Below are 22,700 nucleotides of genomic sequence, written 5' to 3' on the forward strand. Positions count from 1 at the left end.
AAAAACAGAGACAGACTCAAACAACAATTCCAACACTTCTTTAAATTTAGATGTAGATCAAGAGGTATGTTGGAAATGCAGATAGTGAATAAAAAAAAATATTAATGTTCCACCAGTAATGCCAGGTAAAGTGTATAAACCCATATCCTATATAAAAAAGAAAAAGGCACCTAGACAGGATGGTTTTCAATAAAAATTATGAAAAATAAACTAAACTCAGTTTAATCAGGCCTCAGAAGCCGCAACAGTACTGACCAACTAACAGGTTACCCTCAGTGAATAGGTGTCACTGGATGCTGATATAAAGGGGCATATGGTCAGCACACCAGTCTTCCATTTGCTGTCAGTTTTTGTGATTGGAGCTGCTACTTCGCAATCAAATAGCTACTCAATTGACTTTCCAAGGGCAGAATGTACCTCACTTGCCAACAGCACTCCGAAGATCCAGACCGTCACCTATTAAAGAGCTAGCCAAGCCCAACAGTACTTAACTTTGGTGGTCTAATGTGAACTGGTGTTACCACTGGGGCAATGCCATTGGCAAAATGATGAAAGCTGAAGGCTATTCAGTAAACATGGAAATTGCAAAATTGTTTACAGAAACTCTTCAAATGAAGGCATTACAGCACAATGGACCATTTGCATGTCATGAATGAAATTACAGAACAGAGCAATAAGTAGGAATTACCGCTGTGTTTGGGGTTCATGAATTTTGAGAAAGCATTTGAAACAGTCTCAACAGTATTTATTTTGACTGGCCTTGAGAAGTTTGAAAGTAGGCTTGGAAATAATTACAATAAGACTAAAATGACAAACAGTAAACATATGTAAGTAAGTATATGAGTAAAATAGTACACATTGTCAAGAAAATCATATAATTTGATGAATTTTTGTATTTATGATTGCTGAGTGGATGATCAGCAAAATATTGAAGTAGAAGAGTCAAAGTGGCCTCAAGTGCTTTCAGTAAAATAATAAGCTTTTAAAAATTAAGTGTCTGATGTGGCTGAAAAGGAAAGTTTACCATCACTACAATTACCAGTGTGTTCCATGAATTGTGGCTTATGATATTGACACATGGATTTTTAATGCAAAACAATTAAAAACCCAGCACTGCCTAACAGATAATGGAGTGGTGTATATTGGCAACCATGAGAAGAAATAGGATAACAAATAAATCAATCAGTGAACAGACTGCAGAGGAAGACACAACTGTGACCGTACTGAAAATGAAATACTGGTTGATGGAACAAGTAAACAGGCAAACTGGTGTACTAAGGAAGCTCATGCTGGATTCCAAGTGATAAGAAATATAAGGAAAGATAACTATATGAAAGTGAGTAGATGACATTAAAAACATGTAGCAGCAATGTGGATGGTGCAGATGGTAACCATAATTAAATTCTAGGGAAGCTCCGTAGATTGTCTCTGTTTTTATGAACACTCAAAGATAAATGCTATGGATCTTACAGTCAGTGGCACTGATAAACAACTGAAACTGCTACAGCCGAACAAAACTTCAATCTGTGATTGAATACCTATCAGATTCTATACAGAATTTGTGACTGAGGTATCCCTCTTTTAACCATAATATATCACAGATCCCTCAAACAAAAATTGTGCACACTGCTTGCAAGAAAACTTCGCTCATACCTCTTTTAATCATAATATACCACATATTCCTTAAAAGAATACTGTGCACAGTTCTTGCAAGAAACCACCACTCACACTTCTCTACAAGGTGGGTAGAAGAAGTGATCCACAGGACTACCATCCAGTAGCCTTGTCATCCATTTGTTGTAGAATCTCAGAATATATTATGTGCTGAAAGATAATGATGTGATGTAATTAGTGTTTTAGGGTGCTATACAGTGAGGTCATCAGTGGCCCAAGCATAATGAGGTATGCAGGACAGAATGACATCCTCCATGCCAACCAGAACAGATTCCTGAAACTTTGATCACGTAAAACCCAACTCTCACTTTTCTCACATGACATTTTGAAAGCCATGGTTCAAGACAGTCAGGCAGATGTAATTTTGTTGACTTACAAAAAGTATATGACTCAGTAGCACATTAAAACTTATTAATAAAAGTATGGTCTCAGAGGTTATTAAATGAAACTGGTGACTGGACTGATGATTTATTGGTAGAGTGGATGCAGTATGTTACCTTGGATAGAAAATGGAGTAACATCTTGTGTGTCTTAAGGAAGTGCATTGGCATCCTTGTAATTAAAGTTGTATACCAATGGCCTGAGTGGTGATAATTACAATAACCTCAGGATTTTATCAGGTGATGCTGTTATTTATAATGAAGTCAGTTTGAAGAAGGCAGAGCTTGACATGGTTTCACAGTGGGGCAAAGATGGGCAAACTTGCTTCAAATGTCCAGAAATGTAAAATTTTGTACTTTACAAAACAGAGAAGCATATTATTTTATGACTACAGTATCAAAGAGTCACAACTCTAATCAGTCTATCCATACAAGTATCTGTGGGTGGCAATTTGTAGGGATATGAAGCAGAACACTTACATTGGCTCAGTGATGGGTATAGCATGTGGCGTACATTGGTTCATTGGTAGGATACTGAGAAAATGCGATCAATCTACAAAGGAGATTAATTAAAAAAAACCTTGTGAGACCCATCCTATAATAGTACTTACATGTGGTGCACCATACCAAATAGGACTAACAGGAGATATTGAACATATGCTAAGATGAGCAGCATTAATGTTCACAGCTGTGATTGATCCATGGGAGAGTATTGCTGAGATATTGAAAAACTTGAACTGGTAGATGCTTGAAAATAGATGCACATAGTCATTTAAGTCCTCAGTCTTCCCATGTTTCATATGCAGATAGAATGAGAAGAAACCATAATATTCTTTTACAATGTGATTATCCTCTGTCATGCACTTCACAATGGTTTGAAAAGTATACATGTAGTTTTTGAAGACAAGGCATTGGATTCTATAATGCAATTTTTTTTTAGAAAATCCACCACAAATTTGGGAACACATTCCATGTACCAAAGATTGTTTGAAAATCTGTAATACAGGGACCAACTAAATTATGCAGTGCAGCTGTTAAGACTCTGATCTCATATTCAGGAAGATAGTGTTGCTCTGTCTAGTCATCCTGATCTGGGTTTTCCCTGGTTTTCCTAAATGACCTAGGAAAATTGTGGGATGATTCCTTAATCAAGGCCATGGCCAACCACCTGTTCTAACCTCATAAGGTCTATTACATATCCTGTGTGCTGTATATTTTGACCTGTTGATTTGAATTGTGTTACCACGACAATTCTGATGTAATTGTGAGATTATCCTTGGAGAAATAAATAAAATGAAACTTAGGATTACAAAATCTATCTCTCTGCTCTCTTCATTATTTGCAAAATATCCTATGTGAAGAGAACAATGTGTGTTTCATATCTCATTTGCTTCCTACATAAGTGCTCATCTTTTGAAAGAACTTTCTTAATCCTCCCCTCAGTCTATATACCTGTCCTCCTTGGATATAACTTCATAATATATGGGAGCAATTAGGATCTTTGTTAATCACTTGTGACTGTACAACACATCAGAGATTTGCAATAAGGCCAAGCTAATATTTCAAACATAACAGGACTACATGAAGGACTGGCATCTTATACATTTTCAAAAGTTTTAATTGTTTGAAGATGGTGGGCACATACTTCCATTATCATTGTGAAGAGTGTGTAGTAGTCAGATTCTGATAACATAGTACATTTTTATCGTGTGAATGCTTTTTTAAAATATGAAATATAAGATTTTCCTTTTGTTGTCTTCTGTTTTAATATAATGGTGCTTCACAATTGTGTGGCTAGAAGTTTTCAGTGTGCTGAGCAATTCTACTTACCACATTTTTTTTTATTATTATATGGTGTGAACTATCTTTTATTAATTTCTAACTATGGAAATTGTTACAGGATTTAAAAACTGAATTTCACATAGATACAAAAGTTGCTCTTAACTTTTGTTTGATGACCCCACAACATTTTTGAATCAACATCACAACAGCTTATTTTTGCAGTGCATTTGTTACTGATAAACCATGATTGGTTATTTATAATGTTTATCACTGAACTTGGAGGTATAAGTTCTGAGTGTAACAGATAACAGTTCTGAACTTGGACCACACATGACCTGTTTTGACTGAATTTGAGAATCATTAATTATGCTTTATGATTTTAGTGACTGCTATCTGATCTAGCAAAGACAGTACCTTGTAGCATTCTTGTTAGAACTTGCTTTAGCATTTACTAACCATTGTACTGTAGTGCAACATTTTAGTTACTAATTTCTCTCTTTGTTGTCCTACAAGGTGATACCTATTAGTGTTCACAAACTCTGACATATTTATGTAATACGTAGGAAATCTGAGATTTTGCTAGTTTGCCAGTTAACAATGTCTTTCTCAGTACATTGTTTGTAATATTATTTCATCCTTCACTTAAAGGATGGAGAGCCTTCATCTGAAGATGCCAGAATTTTACTGAATCAAAATAAAAAATACTCATTTATATTCTTTGGTATTATCATAATAATGAGATACAATTTTTACACACTGCTATTATATAAGACTGTCTCTACACTCAGATGACATCCTCACCAATGGAGGAAAATACTGTGACCAACAGGTTAGCAATAGGAAACTGGAATCATCTCGTTACTGGCACCTCACATGTAGACAATAATTGTGTTTGGACATTCAAGGACTACTAATGTTTATTAAGAGTTCTGCAACATCACAACTAGTATATAAAATCTGTGCAAAGTTATGGTTTACCAGCCACTAGTGTATCTCACTGAGGGCAGACAACCTTCCATGCAATTGTCACCAAGTATTTATTTCTCTGGATCTCTTAAACATGGGCACTGACCAGCTGCTGGAACCAGTCACCTGATGGCCTAAGTAGAAGACTGCCACTCATTAGCTACTCAGGTATTCATTCACACAGCCTAGTGTGCTTGAACTGCAGTCTTATTTTATTTTTTGTATCCAGAGACACACCAGTGTAAACTAGAAGTGGGTGCTCTTACATATTCACATACTGTATTGTCCAATCAGACAATATGGATCCAGATATCAATGAAATGTTCCAAGAGCAATAATGGATATCACAACAACTAGCAGAAAAGAAGAAGAAGATGCAATACTACTAGTAACAATAAACAACAGATACTGCAACACCTAGTGGCCCACCAACAGCTACAGATCTCTTTGAATTCACCATAGCAAGACGACAGTTGACTGACCAAATCATGTGTCATCACTGTTTCCAAGATTCTGTACAGTGAAGGACAAATGGGACTCATGTTAAAATGTCTGACTCCAGAGCTTTCAAGCTCACAATGTAACTTACAAATATCAGAGCCTCAGTAGCTTGACTTGCATCTGTTGTGGGTAGATGTGCAGAACATCTGTCATGAAAGAGATGTAACAGCCATGCTATTTACTGTATTTTGGCATAATATGTCTTGATATTTTTCAAAGAATATCCATGCCATTCTGGGCAGTTTAGTGTTTATTTGAGCCTCCAAATGGGCACATCAGCCTTAAAACATTGAGTTTCAGAACTGCAGGTTTCATAAAGTTATTTCACTTAAAATGCAGAAACGCAAATTGCAGAACTTCATACAAAGGTATTGTATTGATCCAACATTCTCTAGATGAAGCCAGCTGCAGAAAGTACTAAGTCTTTCCAACCTGGCATTGGGGGAACTGTTAAATGTAACAAATATATTCAATGACATGGAAATGCAATGGGAGCCTGAAGGAGCCACAATATAACAAACATCCACAGTTCTCTGACCAGGGAGCTCTCAGAAGATAAAACAGTCTAGAAAACAATATAACAAATTGCAAGGGAGTTCCATACAAAGAAACTGCCAAATAATGTGGCAACTACTTTTTTCTAAGGAATTTGCATAGCTGACCACATCAAAAAGCTTCCTGTAACTTTATTAGAAAGTGCAGCTCACTGAAGCACTGCAGACAACTTCACACACGTTTTCACAAACCAGTGGCAATGAACATGGCTTTTAATACAAATTTACTTATTCATATTAAGTTTCCTTATGGGTTATGGTAACCAAAATACTAACATTTGGGTAATGGCCCATGATTTAAGCCAAGTATTAATTTCTATAAATGAGACCTGTGGTCAAAAGTTATCAACAAATATGATCTGGCAAAATACATCCTCCATATATGGCTTCTGGTCCATGTTATATGATACTGTAAAGTTGGTATCCCAAATCACACCACCACAAGATTCAGAGGAGTTACAGAGGGTGGGCAAAAATAGGGAAACACAAAAAGCACAACACATTGCCAATGCTTAGAAAAGCCATTGGCATTTTCTTCAAAACAGCTTCAAGTCATCTCAGAAATGATACACTACTGGCCATTAAAACTGCTACACCAAGAAGAAATGCAGACGATAAACTGCTATTCATTGGACAAATATATTATACTAGAACTGACATGTGATAACATTTTCACGCAATTTGGATGCATAGATCCTGAGGAACCAGTACCCAGAACAACCACCTCTGGCCGTAATAACAGCTTTGGTACACCTGGGCATTGAGTCAAACAGAGCTTGGATGGCATGTACAAATACAGCTGCCCATGTAGCTTCAACACGATACCACAGTTCATCAAGAGTAGTGTCTGGTGTATTGTGAGGAGCCAGTTGCTCAGCCACCACTGACCAAACGTTTTAAATTGGTGAGATATCTGGAGAATGTGCTAGACAGGGCAGCAGTCGAAAATGTTCTGTATCTAGAAAGGCCCGTACAGGACCTGCAACATGCGATTGTGCATTATCCTGCTGAAATGTAGGTTTTTTCAGGGATCGAATGAAGGGTAGAGCCACAGGTCGTAACACATCTGAAATGTAATGTCCACTGTTCAAAGTGCTATCAATGCAAACAAGAGGTGACCCAGACGTGTAACGAATGGCACCCCATACCATCATGCCCGGTGATTTGCCAGTATGGCGATGATGAATACATGCTTTCAATGTGTGTTCACTGCGATGTCGCCAAACATGGATGCTACAATCATGATGCTGTAAACAGAACCTGGATTCATCCAAAAAAATGACGATTTGTCATTTGAGCACACAGGCTCATCGTTGAGTACGAGATCGCAGGTGCTCCTGTCTGTGATACAGCATCAAGGGTAACTGCAGCCATGGTCTCCGAGCTGATAGTAGATGCTGCTGCAAACGCCACTGAACTGTTCGTTCAGATGGTTGTTATCTTGCAAATGTCCCCATCTGTTGACTCAGGGATCGAGATGTGGCTGCACAAGCCGTTACAGCCATGCAGATAAGATGCCTGCCATCTTGACTGCTAGTGATACGAGGCCGACGTTCCATATTACTCTCCTGAACCCATTGATTCCATATTGTGCTAACAGTCATTAGATCCCGACCAACGCAAGCAGCAATGTCACAATACGATAAACTACAATCACGATAGGCTACAATCTGAACTCTATCAAAGTCTGAGATGTGATGGTACACATTTCTCCTCCTTACACAAGGCATCACAACAACGTTTCACCAGGCAACACTGGTCAACTGCTGTTTGTGTATGAGAAATCGGTTGGAAACTTTCCTCATGTCAGGAAGTTGTAGGTGTTGCCACCAGCGCCAACCTTGTGTGAACGCTCTCAAAAGCTAATTATTTGCATATCACAGGATCTTCTTTCTGCTAGTTAAATTTCACGTCTGTAGCACATCATCTTCATGGTGTAGCAAATTTAATGGCCAGTAGTGTAAATACAGGTCCTGTATAATTTTCTAAGGAATCTTATTTCGTGCTTTCTACAAAATAATGGAAAGTTTAGATAATGATGATGTAAGTGGATAGCAATCATATATCCTTCTCTCCTAAGTAGACCATAGAGGCTCAATAATATTGAGATCTGGTGATGGTGGTTGCCATTGGGAGTGTAACAATTCCTCCTCGTGATCACAAGTCAGTCCTGTGTGAATAGGGCCCCTGTCATCTTGGAACACAGCAACACCATTGGGGAACAAATATTTTACCATGGGATGGACCTCATTAGCCGAAATGGTCATATAATCCTTGACATGGGGCCCATGGATTACCATGATATGGCTCCCCAAATTATCACTGAACCATCACCATGTTTCACTCTTGGCAGCAAGCTGTCTCAATCATAGGCTTAAAATGGCATACGCCAGACATAAACTCAGTCAGAATTTGGAAATAGTTTGCAATAGGACTCATCTTACCAAGTGACTTTCTTCCATTGCTCCATAGTTCAGGTTTTATGGCTTCAACACCACGGATTCCTCTTACGGGCATTTGTATCACTGATATGTGGTTTTGGCATTCTGGCTCAACCTGAAGTTCCCATCTTATGGAGCTCCCTTGGTGTTGTTTTGTTACTGACAGGGTTCATAAGTGCAACTTTCCGTGCTACAGTAACTTTTACAGCAGTCCTCTTATTTTTTATTATAATCCTTTTCAGTGACCACATGTGACAATTGCTCAACACAGACTTTTGTCCACATTGTGACATGATGAATGGTGTTTTTCTCCTTTCCCTGTACACAATATAAATCTTTAGTATGTTGCCTCTTAAGACACCAAACACTTTGGCCACCTTTGCTATGGAAGAACCCACCATACAAACACGAACAATTTGTCCACTTAGCTCTGGCATAATTCACTCACAACAACACAGTACACCGTTCTGACCACAAATGGCACTTGTGATGCATTGAGGGCATTGCACATGTGCAGTTCATGATAAAATACAACAGCTTGCCAAGAATCTGCATATATGTCCAAGCATGCATTTCTTGCAGTGTTTCCGTATTTTTGGCCAACCCCTGTATGTAACATATGCATGGTAATTTTTATAGATGGCATGGACTGTGCAAAGCTTCTACAGCCTCACTTTACTGTAAAGTCTGATGTAAATACAAAATAATTTTCCACAATGCCTATTGTTTTTGCACTATGGGACACCAAGAAATGAGAATTATACTGATACAAGAACTAACATATATTACAGATGCTGATCAATTCAAGAAACTAGGTTATCATTAAAAAGTAAATGGAGCAACAGCATTTAGACAGTTTTCTCCCATTGCCAGGGAGATGGGATAGAGCATTTTATTACATTTTTGTTCATAACATAGTCCAGAGTGCAATGCTGTTGTTGCCAGACTGAGGAAGTGGCTTGGTCTGTGTGTTTAAACTAGTGATATTTCATACCTCACATTCTGACAAAATGTTCCAATTAATTCCAAATCACAAGATATCACTCATTCTTTTCAACTTTCCATAAAAGATACTGGTTCACACAAGTCAGTGTCTGTTGTGGTGGATACTCCTGTTGACAGTGTGCTAGGTTCAGCTGGCGCCAGCACACCAGGCGGCAAAGAGGTTGTGAGAGTATCGACAGAGGCCAATGACAGACCCACAGGAAATGGACTGCCAATGCCCTATTGGCCGCCAGTATTTAGAGTGCCGCCGTGGACATGAGGGACAGTCTGTTGCAGTCTATTGCACCAAGTGAGTTCGAGTCTATCATCAGTCAAGCCTAGTGGCAGCCGCAGTAGCAGTTAGCTCAGAGACAGGCAGCACATACCAACAAGAAGAGTGTACATAGCAGACCTGTACTTCACCAGCAGTGAAGCTAACATGTACTTGTTCGCCCATTGCTTGAATACTGCTCGGCAGTGTGGGATCCGTACCAGATATGGTTGATAGAAGAGATAGAGAAGATCCAACGGAGGGCAGTGCACTTCATTACAGGATCATTTAGTAATCGCAAAAGCATTAAGGAGATGATAGATAAACTCCAGTGGAAGACTCGGCAGGAGAGACACTCAGTAGCTCCGTACAGGCTTTTGTTAAAGTTTCGAGAACATACCTTCACTGAAGAGTCAAGCAGTATATTACACCCTCCTATGTATATCTCGCGAAAAGACCATGAAGATAAAATAAGAGAGATTAGAGCCCACACAGAAGCATACCAACAATCCTTCTTTCCACGAACAATACGATATTGGAATAGAAGGGAGAACCGATAGAGATACTCAAGGTACCCTCCGCCACACACCGTCAGGTGGCTTGCGGAGTATGAATGTGAATGTAAATGTAGATGTAGATGTAGATGTACTGTTACAGAGAGCTTGCACCACACAACAACTAGCTTAAGTTAAGTAGATTTCTTATTCCTAGGAATAAAGAACCCAGTTAATATATGTATACATTATGTGTTATAGAAAGAGGCTACCAGCCACTGAACAACATCCTCTCCTTGCTTCCCACGGTACAGCTCTACAGAGACAAAGAAATGACATAACAGATGGCAAGATGTATAATTCAGAAGAAGATTTTGCTTGTTTATCTTGTGTTTTAGGTTGCAGGACTGGCCATTCATAATTTCTTCTTGTGTTATTGCATGTATTCCAGGAGCGGAGCAGCAGAACTAATCAAATTTCTCTTTTCAGAGGCTTTGCTTGTTGCTTTGCTATAATTTAATTGTGTAAACCATGGCTACCCCACCCCCTTCCCTTCTCATGCACCTCAGCTGCAGACAGCCAATGTGCGGGATCTAACACAAGCTTTTCAGTTTCAGAACTGACAAATTGTAGCCTTGCTGATGACGGTACAACAACTTAGGTACTGTGAAGCTACAATACTTTCTTTTGATTGCAGGGTCCCAGTGTTCAGGTTAATACAAAACCTATTCCCAAGTGCGTCTCCCAACAAACTCAGTTATGATGAAGGAATCGCTGCATTAACCAAGTACTTCCCCCCCACCTCACCATCTCTCCCGTGCCCACCGCCTAACCTGCACCATTTCACTGTCTGCCATCCTCACCATACTATTCTTCCTCTCCCCACCCCAGCCTCCTCCTCACTCCCACCCAGTTGCAAATTGCACTGGTGCTGCAGCTCATAGTGTGGTTTCAGTTTCCTGAGACTGTAGTCGTGTGTGAGAGTTGCGTTTGCGTTTGCGTTTGTGTGTGTGTGTGTGTGTGTGTGTGTGTGTGTGTGTGTGTGTGTGTCTATTGTTGACAAAGGCTATTGGCTGAAAGCTTTAAGTGTGAAAATCTTTTTGTTGTGGCTATCTGCGACTCAGCATCTCCACTATGTGGTGAATAGCAACTTTGCTTTTCATAATATTGTTACATTCCATCCTGGATTTTTCATTGTTTGATTTGAACATATATTTATCTATTTTCAATTCTAAAAGGTATGCTTCCTAGCACCTTTGATATTTGAGTAACAACATTTACTCAGTTTGCACAAAAACACAAATGTGTCCTTTGCGCTAAGACATTCAGTCAGCTGTTGGCGTGAAGTTTGTGAGAGCTCTCAGTAGATGGCAGTACTAATCTTTCATTACCAGTAGCATTCTAGCAAGAATGATTCCTGAGAAAAGTCCTCTGCATAAACCTGCCCCATATGTAAACATGCCCCCATTCATAAACATGCCCCAGTCTCTGCAACTCTTTGGCATTGGCCCATTACTAAGCTTGCATTTACTGCAAATCTCTCACCCAGTACAAAGTCCCAAACAATTGCATAAAAGTGTAGGCAACTCTCTTGAGGGGGTACCCAAAGAAAGCTGAAATAAGATTGTCATGGGCAGAGCTTGTGTAGTACACACTACTGCTGATAGGTGTGTATAGTGCTAGGTGTGTATAGTGCAACTCATTATCAGTTCAGTGCCACCTGTATTCTCAACCTGACTTGTTCTGTTCATCTGCAATGATTGTTTTTGCTAGCACTGTTTTCTTCTTGTTTTGTTTTTTATGATTGCAAGTTAAGTGAACAATGTGCAGCTGTGAAATTTTGTTTTCTACTTGGTAAAAATGCTGCTGAAACTGTATTAATCTTGAAAACAGCTTACCAAGATGATGCTACAAGAAAAACCAAAGTGGACAAGTGGCCTGTTTAGTTTAAAAATGGTGACATGTCAATTGGTGACAAACCTCATTCTGGATGTAATCAACTGCCCGAATCGATGAAAATATTGAAAAGATTCGACAACGGCTTGTGCTTCCAGACCATCGACAGACATTTGATCCACTGTCAGAGATTAATGAGCTATCTTGGAGCTCAGTGTTTTTCAAAAAATACCATTTGTGGCAGACAGGAGATTGGTTCTTTCACCATGACAACACACCTGCACACACAGCCATCTGTGTTAGACAGTTTTCGGCTAAAAATGGCATGGTTCTGCTGCCTCACATATCTTGCCTGACCTGGCTCTGTGCAACTTTTTCTTATTTCCTCACATGAAAAGGGGCATGAAAGGACATTGATTTCACAACACTGAAGAAGTAAAGGAAAAAATGAGGGAAGAGCTGTGGACCATATCTAAAGAGGACTACAACAACTGTTTCAAACAGCGGAAGCACCACGATACTAATGTATTAGTTGTAGTGGAGAGTATTTTGTTGTTTTGTTAGGGATTAGGTCATTTTGTAAACAATTTGAAAACATACAGCTTTTAAAAATAATTCTGTCCTTTTTTTGTATCTCCTCATATATATAAGTAGCATAAAAGAACAGACTCACAAAATCAAAGACAAAAATCATTAACATCACTTTTCTGCAGAATTCTTGAGCATTTTCTATATTCTGATATAATAAATTTCCTTGAGATAGAAGAGCTTCTGTCCACAGATCAGACTGAATTTAGAAAGCATCACTTTTTATCACATCCAATGAACCATGGACGAAGGGGAAAAGGCTGATTCTATGTTCCTAGATTTCCATTTGACACAGTGCTCCACTACAGACTGTAAGTGGCTCAAAGACTTTGTAAGTAATAGAATTCAGTGTGTTGTCCTCAATGGAGAGTGTTCATCAGAGGTACGAGTGTAGAAGGGAGTGCTCTCAGAAAAGTGTGATAGGACTGCCATTGTTCTCTGTATGCTGTACATAAACAATCTGTTGGTTAGGTCAGGCAGCAATCTGTGACTGCTAATGACACTGTAGTGTAAGGGATAGTGTTACCATTGAAGGACTGTAGGAGGAAACAGATAACGTAAGACAGAACTCTTGTTTTGTGTTATGAAAGGCAACTTGTTCTAAGTGTGGAAAAAATGTGAGGTAATGCAGATGAATAGGAAAAACAATTCTGTAATACAGTATTAGTAGTGTACTGCTTAATATTCATGTAAATTAAATATCTAGGCATAAAATTGCAAAGTGATATGAAATGTAACAATTACATAATGCCGATAGCAGGGAAGGTGAATGGTCAAGTTTGGTTTATTGGCAGAATTCTAGGAAAGTGAAACTGGAAAGGAGACTGCATGTAGAACAGTAGTACAATCCATTTTGAGTGCTGCTCAAGTGTCTGGGACCCCCACCAGATCATATTAAGGAATCAAAGTGTTTTAGAGGAGTGCTGCTAGATTTTTGAATTGTGCATTTGATTAACACATTAGTATTACAAATATACTTTGTGAAGGAAGAAAGGTTGGGTTTAACTTTGTGAACTTTAATGGGAATCACTGAAGGGGACACAAGATTCATTCTGTAAAACACAACTGTCATTTCCAGGTGACTGCAAAATGATTATATAGCAGCCAATGAATTATTTGTGTAATGAAATTGGGAAAAGGTTAGAAAAATTAGATCTCATATGTCATTTCTCCCTTGCTCCACTTGCGAGTGGGACAGGAAAGGGTAACTAGTAATGATACAAGGTACCATCTGCCATTTACCATATGGTGGCTTGTGGACTGCATGTAGATTTAATTGCAGATACAATTGTAGATGTAGATGTAGATGATGTACATATGCACTAGCTTTGTAACTCAGTCAACTGGCAGCTTAAATTCATTTTATTACAGCTTGTTCGTCATGCCCAGAGTTTGTTGAAATGTAATTTTTTTTTTAATTATAAGCCAAGCATTTTTCACAAGTACTAAAATCCTGAATATTTTGACTATAGAAATGTAAATTAAATTTTGCATTTTCATAATATAGGTACTGTACTCAATATAATTTTTCCGGGATAATGCCATTTTTAATACTTAACTTCAGTTTTACCTTTTTGTATTTCATATTCATTTATGGCACAACATTTCATTGTTTTAAAGAATGAACAAAAAATGTGCCTCTAGGAAATATGTTACACTATTTCTGAAGACTGTATTCATACACACTAAGAATAAATTGATGGTTCTTCTGTTTTTTAATCACAGTGGCATCACTTCTTGTTGTTTACAAGGTGTGGATATTGAAATAAAAGTTTTAATAATTTGTAGTTTGATGATCACTACACAGGCACGAATATATTTGTGTCATTTAACATCTAACATCAATCCTGTTTGGTGTATCTACAAAGCTGCTGAGAGGAATTTGCAAGTCTCAGATCCTGCTCCAGTTTCATTATTTGTAAGTAGCTTGGGTCATATTTGCGATATCATGCTAAGATGTGTAACATGGTGACTGATATACAAATATGATATTTTCCCAGTGAAAACACACATACATGATTATCACATGCAGCATTTTCTTTAACATTAACCACAGACTACACTATCTAACCAAAGAGAGTCCTGATACCTATTAGTGTACATTAAAAAGGGCAGTGTCCACCTGTTGCCTTTATGACAATGTGAACTCTGCTGGGGACACATTCAACAAGGTGTCTGAATGTCTGCAGAGTATTGGCACCCCGTTCTTTCTCATAGCCAAAACCACAGGAGATAGTGATGGATACTGAGGCCTGGAGTGAAGACAACATTCCCAACACATGCTAAGGGTGTTTCACTGGGTTCATGTTGGAACTCTGGGCAAGCTACTCCATTTTAGTAATGTTATTTTCCACAAACCATTGCCTCACAAATTCTGTTTCATGACAGGGTACTCTGTCATACTCATATAAACAATCATCATCCCTGGTATGTTACTCTTCTGCACACAGTACACAGTGCTGTGTTCATAGCCTTCCACATTTAGAGTTTTCTTAAGCACAACACTCTGACCATGAAAAAAACACCCATACTGTACCAGCATCATCTCTGTATTTTACTGTTGTCGCTACACATAATGGCAGGTCTCCAGGCATGCACCAAACCCAAATCCTCCCATTGGATTGTCACAGGGTATAGCATTAGTCATCATGCCAAATCAGTCATTTCTAGTCATCCACTGTCCAGTGACAATGCTCTTTCCAACACCTCAAGCTTCACTTAGCACTGACTTTTGAAATGTGTGTTTATGAGGAGCTACTCAACCAGTGTAACCCATTCTTTTTAACTTCATACACACAGTCATTGTACTATATGGGCTTCTGGTACCACTTTGGTACTCAAGGGTGAGTTCTTCCACTGATTTCCATGAAATATTTTACAACCACACTCTGCAAGGCTCAACAGTCCCCGTTTGTTGGTATACAATGTTTGTTTGCTCTCTGTTCAGCTGGAGTTTTCCCTTCACATTTCCATTTCACAATCACATCACTAACAGAAACTTGTGCAGCTTTATAATGATTGAAATGTCCCTGACAGATTTGTTTCTCAGGTGACATCTAATGAGGAGTCCATGTTCAAAGTGACTGAGCTCTCCTGAGCAGACCATTCTGCTGTCATTGCTTCTCTGCTGAAAACAGAATACTCCCCACCTTCTTCCATACTGACAGAACCACCTCTCATGACATTTAGTAGTTTATTCCACATTACATTGGTGTGTTCAGACACTGTTGATAAGGTAGTCTGCATTTAAATTCATTCACTAGGAGTACTTAGAAATGCATCTATGGAATATAAGTTCTAAGCAAAACAATTATCCATTTAATACAATGTTCCACCCTGATGGACTTTTATTTTCATATATTATTCAGTTTTTATACATTCTGGCTTAAACCTTCTAATAAGGTTGAGAAGGGCACTCAACTTAAGAAAGAAAGAAATGAGACAGTTTTACACACAGCACATTTTTCACACACATATAAATAAATTAAAAGAATAATCATTAAAAGGACATTGATACATAGTATCTTTCAGATTCCTGTGTATGAGAAAATACCATGGTCTAGTGCTAGCCCTTTGATAGGGCAGCCTACATTATATAAGACAAATTATGGTTGATGTGAGACTCCAGTGTGACACCATTTTCATGTTAAACTTCAAATATAACATTTTTTAAAAGGTTTGTATGAGGCATACAATCATAAATAAAATCTATAAATATAATAAAATGTACCAGTCATTAATGTGAACTGTGGAACCAATTTAACACATGCCATTATGTTGTATAAGACAGAAAGCATAACATTTGAAATATTTTTTTCTTTCCTTTCATTGTAAAAGAAAGTAATAACAATGTTGCAACATTTATCAAAAGCAACTATAAAATACATAAAAGGAGTTAATATAGAATATAATAAATGCCCTAAAATATAAAATTTAGTTGGAATGGCAAACTATGTTATCATTGCCGTCTCGCAGTCACGGTGTTCACTAGCAGCAGTGACATTGGAGTTGTGGCTAAAGGCACTGTGACTTGTCAATAATGAACACACAAATTTGATTAACAATCAGGCACTATAAAAAGTCTACTAAAATATTAAGCTTGCTGACAATGTCCTTCTTCTGAAATAGAAAACATGCACAGATTCACACAAGCACATCTCACACACACATGCTATTGCAGCCAGGATCCAGCACCCAGACACAATGGACGTGTGTGTGTGTGTGTGTGTGTGTTTTTTTTTTTTTTTCTATTTCAGAAGGAGGACGTTGTCCGAAAGCTTAATATTTTAAAAGCCTTTTTCATTGTGCCTGGCAGTAACTCAATGTCTCTTCTGGTGAGTAGAAATATATACTTTCCATATCATTGTTATTCTATCTATGACTTTCCATTATATGAACACACAAATTTGTTATCTATCTCATTTATTTTATGGTGGTCTTGCTCTGAAGATTCCTATAGCACAAAAGCTAATGTAAGTGTTAGCTTTTTTGGAAATTACAGCAACTATTAGTGAGGTACAGTGGATATAAAATGACCAGTGCCAAGAAAATGTTTAAGAAGCTGAATGGGGATTCAAGGAAACAAATGAGAATAAAATAGAGGGAGGATGACATTCTTTTCATGAAACACTATTGAGATAATTTAGAGGACCAGTATTTATGGCTGACTGCAGAATGGTTCTACTATCAACAATGTACATTTCACTTAAGTATTGTGAGGACAAGATAAGAGAAATTAGAGTTCATATGGAGGCATATAGACAATCATCTTTCCCTCAATCCATTTGTGAGTGGAACAGGAGAGAGATAACTAATAGTGGTACACGATACCTGCCACCATACATTATTCAGTGACTTGAGGAGTATCTAACCAGATGGAGATTTAGATAATTATGTTATTTGCTGGAAAGGGCGATCAATCTGTATGTAAATTATGGAAAATGAGTAGTGGGTAAACTAATGCCTTGTAAATGACATGCAGTAATAAAAATACAAGTTTTGATTCATTTCACATCTTTACATCTACACATGCTTATCGATCTGTGGAATGTGTGAAATAATCAATCATAAATAAATAAATGACTAGTCATTTTAGAAATCAGAGCAAGATATGGTGCTACAATATTATTTTATTGCTTTTGTCTCTCTGCCTACGAACTTTTCCCCCACCATTTCAAAAAAGCCCTGCAGGTGAAGACCTGTGCACTGAGAAGTGAATTAATGTTGGAATTTGTAAAAAGCTGTAAGAGTGAATATTCCTGAGTGAATGAAATTCACATAGTCAAGTAATTGGAAGTTACAAAAATACACGACTTTGTGATGGGCAAAATCCCTTGAAATGAATTATGAAAATTCTGTAACTGATGAGAAATCTCTAAAACATGGAAACTGTGAAATTATTTTCTTGATCATGATTATAATGTGAATCATGAAGGTGTGATTATCAGTATGCAACAATTTTAACTTTGCTGGATGAAAGATCTGCATTGCTTTCTGTAATTGTCAAGTCTGCATCATAATGGAAACTGACAATTTGACTGCAACAGAACACTGGTTAACACATCCTTACTTTTAGAGCTTTATTTAATCTAGAGGACTCTGTGTGTGTGTGTGTGTGTGGGGGGGGGGGGGGGGGGGTGAAAAATTCACAACAAAGAAAACAAATAGTAGGACTCAAATGAAACAGAAAGGACCACAGTGTAATTGCTATTCACTGGTATTATGAGGAGTAATAGAAATACTTAAGCAAAATCAATTATTATGCCAAGTGAATGGCTACAGAAATATTTTGCAAATGTGATTAAGTGAAAATATCTAAAACTTTTCACTTGCATTCACAAATCAAATCTGCATACTTTTTTTGAATAAAATACCAGTATCATTCTTTCTCTATAGTTACAACTAGCTATATCCTCTAAATCACAACTGTTTTGGGTTCAGTGTAAATGCAGAGTTTTCACAATAATGATTAAAGTGATCACAACACTCCATAGTATTTGTCACTGATATCATGTATACTTTAATAGGTACAACGGCATGGCAATATTATTAAAAATTGCTTTTAAGACATCTCAAGCTTCTACAACAGAAACACAAAATGAGTTTTATATCAAAGGAATGATAATGTAGATAATACCTTTCTCAGGTTTCTGCCAGGCACATCCAAATGGTTCATCTGGAAAACAGAACAAGAATGTACTCAATCTCTGTTATTTGACCTGGACACACATGGTTAAGCTGAAACTACTTTCTGTTACACACGAGCGCGCGCACGCGCACGCGCACGCGCACACGCACACGCACCCACGCGCATGCACACGCGCGTGCACACACACACACACACACACACACACACACACACACACACACACACACACACACACACACACACACACACACGTTTATGATTTGCAAAAAAATATAGTTTTCCTATTGCTTAATATAAAAATTATTCAGATACCACCAGCACCTATAGTTACCACAACAGAAAATTATCTCCAATTACGTACATCAAAGTGAGCGATTATCATAAGGTATTTTGAAATCTAAGTAACATGTTGAACACGTCAGTTAGATGAAAGCTATGATATACTATACCAAATTGTAAAGTATGCTATTAAAGGAGCTCTTTTCCAGCATGCTGAGATCTAATGCAATTTGCAACTTCATTCTGGAGTTTATTAGTGAGCAGATGCCACACCTCAGATGTACATGGAATAGCGCCACTTGCTACAATACCACTAATAACATAATTACTACGCTATAATACCACTTGTAACGTAAATACTACCTTTGTTCCTTTTCTTCTAACTTTACATACAGCATTTAGGCATGAAATCTCCAAATTCTTATTCGGTCTGTAATTTTCTAAGCTTTATTATTTGGTGTGTAGTTTACAGGCTGTTGATAATGAGTGTAAGTAATTGGCGCAGAAACACTTCATTTAAGGAAATATTCAGAATTTATGAATCGTGAAATCACACACACTTGAAAATTGTAATCCACTGATAACTGTTTGTTTTAGGGTTGACACACCTTATTTGAAAAGTCTCTTTCCTTCTCTCTAATGAATATTTCATCTTTATAGAAATATGTGTAGTTAAGAAAATATTCTTGTTAAAAATTGTTGCTATTGTAATAATTCTATAATATTTGAATCTTGAAATGTCATCCTTTCAAAAATCCAAAATTATTATCTTGCACCTCACTTTTGTCTGTTTCCAAAAATATATACTTTTAATGGAATGATGTGTTAGTTGACCAGTTACTTCAGTCAGAACATTTGAGTTTCCAGGAAATTCTTGGTAGATTAGTAATGCTATGGATAAAAGTGCATGTCAAAAATTCCACTAAATAAAATGGAACCAATAATTTATACCACTGAAAATACAGCTTATCCTTAAACAAAATAATGGACTAATGTGTATCTTTATTCTCTATTTTTCATGTCTTTTAGGCTAATATTGACAGTGTAATTACTCTGTATTTAAACAATTCATAAAAATCTTGTTATAAATATCTTAAACCCCATAAGTGGGCATGATGGGTTATCTGTCCATGATCTGCTTATTCTCAGAGGGAGTAATAAATATAACTGTCCGCAGCATTCTGTGGCTTGTAGGTAATGACAGTAATGAGTTTCAGACTGGCAGGTGTTACAATGTTTCCTGCACTAGATAGTACCCCTTGTCAGTCAAAATAATGTAATCTCAATCAGTTACAACATTTTTTATTTTTTATGCTGGTGAGAACACACATTTTGACCACCTCTCCTGAAGCAAAAATAACTTGTGTGAGGTAACGGGTGAGTTGTGGCACCATGAAAAAATTCTAAGTTTAGAGTTGGCATGGCCGCACGGGCTGCTCCGGAAGCCAGGTCCTGTCAGCAATCGTGTGGTGCCAAACTGTAGCCGGAGCAAGAGGGGTAGCCCCAACACATGGTCCAGGCAGACGGCATGGCTGGAAATTCCATGTTGACACTGTGTCGAAGACCGTGCTTTGTGTCAATGAAGGAGATTTATATTTTTAGAGTGTCAAAGATGGTGGACTTTGTGAAACCATAATGGCAGACGTTTCACAGTTCATGTAGAAATTAATAATAGCCAGAGGAATCATGAAACCTTAAAAAGTAACATGTACATTACAGTTATTTGCATGACAATTCTGATGGTGTAATCAAATTTTCAATATCTTTATTAGTTTACAGTTTAGTATCTGACTGTAAATTTTACAAGTAACACCCAGCAACAAGTTTCCAAAATCTATATGGTTCATCCAATTTTGTCAATCGATGTGTCTTTAGAAAGCTATTAGTGCGAACCTAAATTGGTATGAGTTACAGGCATGTAACTTAAATAGTACACGAGTTATTGGAGGTCAAAGTGGCCGATTACTATTGATTGTGTCAGGCCATAAGTACACTACAGTTACACGAAAAAATGGTAGCAGCATGCTTATAAATATATTTATTCATCTATGTCTTTGTTTATATCTTACATATACTATTCATGAAGAAATGGGTCAAATGTTTACTGTGTTTTAGAAAGCACAGAGACATTACGCTACTGGCCTACTTTTGTTTCTATTCCTTTGATATATGTTTATTTAATTTGTTTATGTATTTAATAATGTGTGTTAGAACATGTTTATGGTCCAGCCATTGGTATATTTATTTAATTTCAAGTATTTAAATGTAAATCCAATATTTCGTATGTGTTTCAATATGCTTGTGAGTGTGTGTTGGCTTGGAGACATGGTGGGAGCACTTTAGCCCATCACAGCACTTGTTACTACAATAGGCGACTACCGAAGTCAATGGAGAGACTGTATGAAAGTGGGGGAGGAGCATCAGGTGGCACAGGACATGGGGGAGTGCTGGATGGGAAGGCATGATGGACGGTCGCAGGAAATACTTGGAGAGTATAGAAATATTTCGTAGTGCCGACTTGTGCACTTGTGAGATTTCCATGGCTTTTGCAGTGAATATGTAGTATGCATTTAGAAGTTAATACCTTGCAGGCTACGTTGTTGCTCATAACTAATTACATGAAGTAGGAATCTATTGTTTCCCTGATATTCAACTAACATTTTATTTATTGCCGGACCATCGACACCAATAAGTGTTCTGCAGTAATAAATGACTCTCTTTAAGCTATTTCTGCTATCGTGCTCATCATTTAAAGTCATTAAAAATAGCACCTGCAAATATTATGTAATTGCAATCTTTCATTCATAAATTTCTACGTTACATTCAAAATTCGCAGTTGCCGATTGATAGGAAACTTTGACCATTTGATTCATGTGTATATTCATATTATATACTGTAGACTTAGCAGTATTTGGCTTGTAATGTGCCTACTACATTTTCAAGCCCCTAGACAATGATACCAGCCAAAACTTTTAATATTTCAACTTTGAGTCTGAGGATACATAGTTGAGGGCCACCATTATTTTTTTTTTTTTTGAAAGCTCGCACTTGTCAAATTGTTTTGAACCTTGCTTATGATTTGCTTGGAAAGGATTATTGTACATATGTCAACAACTGATACACCAAACCAGATTTGGTTATCAAACTAACAAGGAAGAACACTGATCTTGTCCACAAAATATGGAAAAACAGAAAGGACTTCCCTCATTTCATAAAAAATGAAAACCTGAAGTACGGGAAACATGTCATAACATATAGGAAAAAAGCAGATGTTTATCAAATGGAAGAACAAGAGGGTCATTACGATGGTCAGCACATTCTATAATGACTCAGCTAAAAAAACAAATTCAACGAATGACTTAATCCAAAAGCTATGTGTTGTCATGGATTACAATAAGAATATCAGAGATGTGGATGGAAGCAACACTCAGCTGCAAGGCCATTAAATGCCCAGGAGCAGACTGAGAAATATGGTCAAGAGATTTTTCACCATTTATTCTACGTTGCATGATTCAATGCATACATTCTGTATAAAAAAAAAGGTCATATTTGATTTCAGGATTAATCTTGGGGAATAGTTCGCCATATCCTCTCCACCCACAGGGGCCATCACTTAGGTGTCCACCTCAAACAGGAGAAGTCACTCGTCTTCCACTCAGGCATTTTGAAGAATTTTTACTGACCATAACAAAGACAAGATTAACAATGAGTTGTGGTGTAAGCATGACAAGAGGCCTTAAAG

The 22,700-nt window shown here is 37.5% G+C and overlaps 1 protein-coding gene across 18 annotated transcripts in view; it reads right to left on the reverse strand.

Annotated features, from left to right (window-relative positions):
* The window catches only part of LOC126297395 (muscle calcium channel subunit alpha-1-like), a 1,224,415-nt gene that overhangs the window by 41,248 nt on the left and 1,160,467 nt on the right, over positions 1 to 22,700 (reverse strand). For all 18 annotated transcript variants that reach the window (XM_049988154.1, XM_049988156.1, XM_049988157.1 and 15 more), the window contains one exon: positions 18,668 to 18,706. In XM_049988154.1, coding sequence (XP_049844111.1) covers positions 18,668 to 18,706 — 39 coding nt within the window. The remainder of the gene's footprint in view (positions 1 to 18,667; positions 18,707 to 22,700) is intronic.

This window comes from Schistocerca gregaria, chromosome X (genome assembly GCF_023897955.1).
Source record: "Schistocerca gregaria isolate iqSchGreg1 chromosome X, iqSchGreg1.2, whole genome shotgun sequence".
Classification (NCBI taxonomy): Eukaryota; Metazoa; Arthropoda; class Insecta; order Orthoptera; family Acrididae; genus Schistocerca; species Schistocerca gregaria.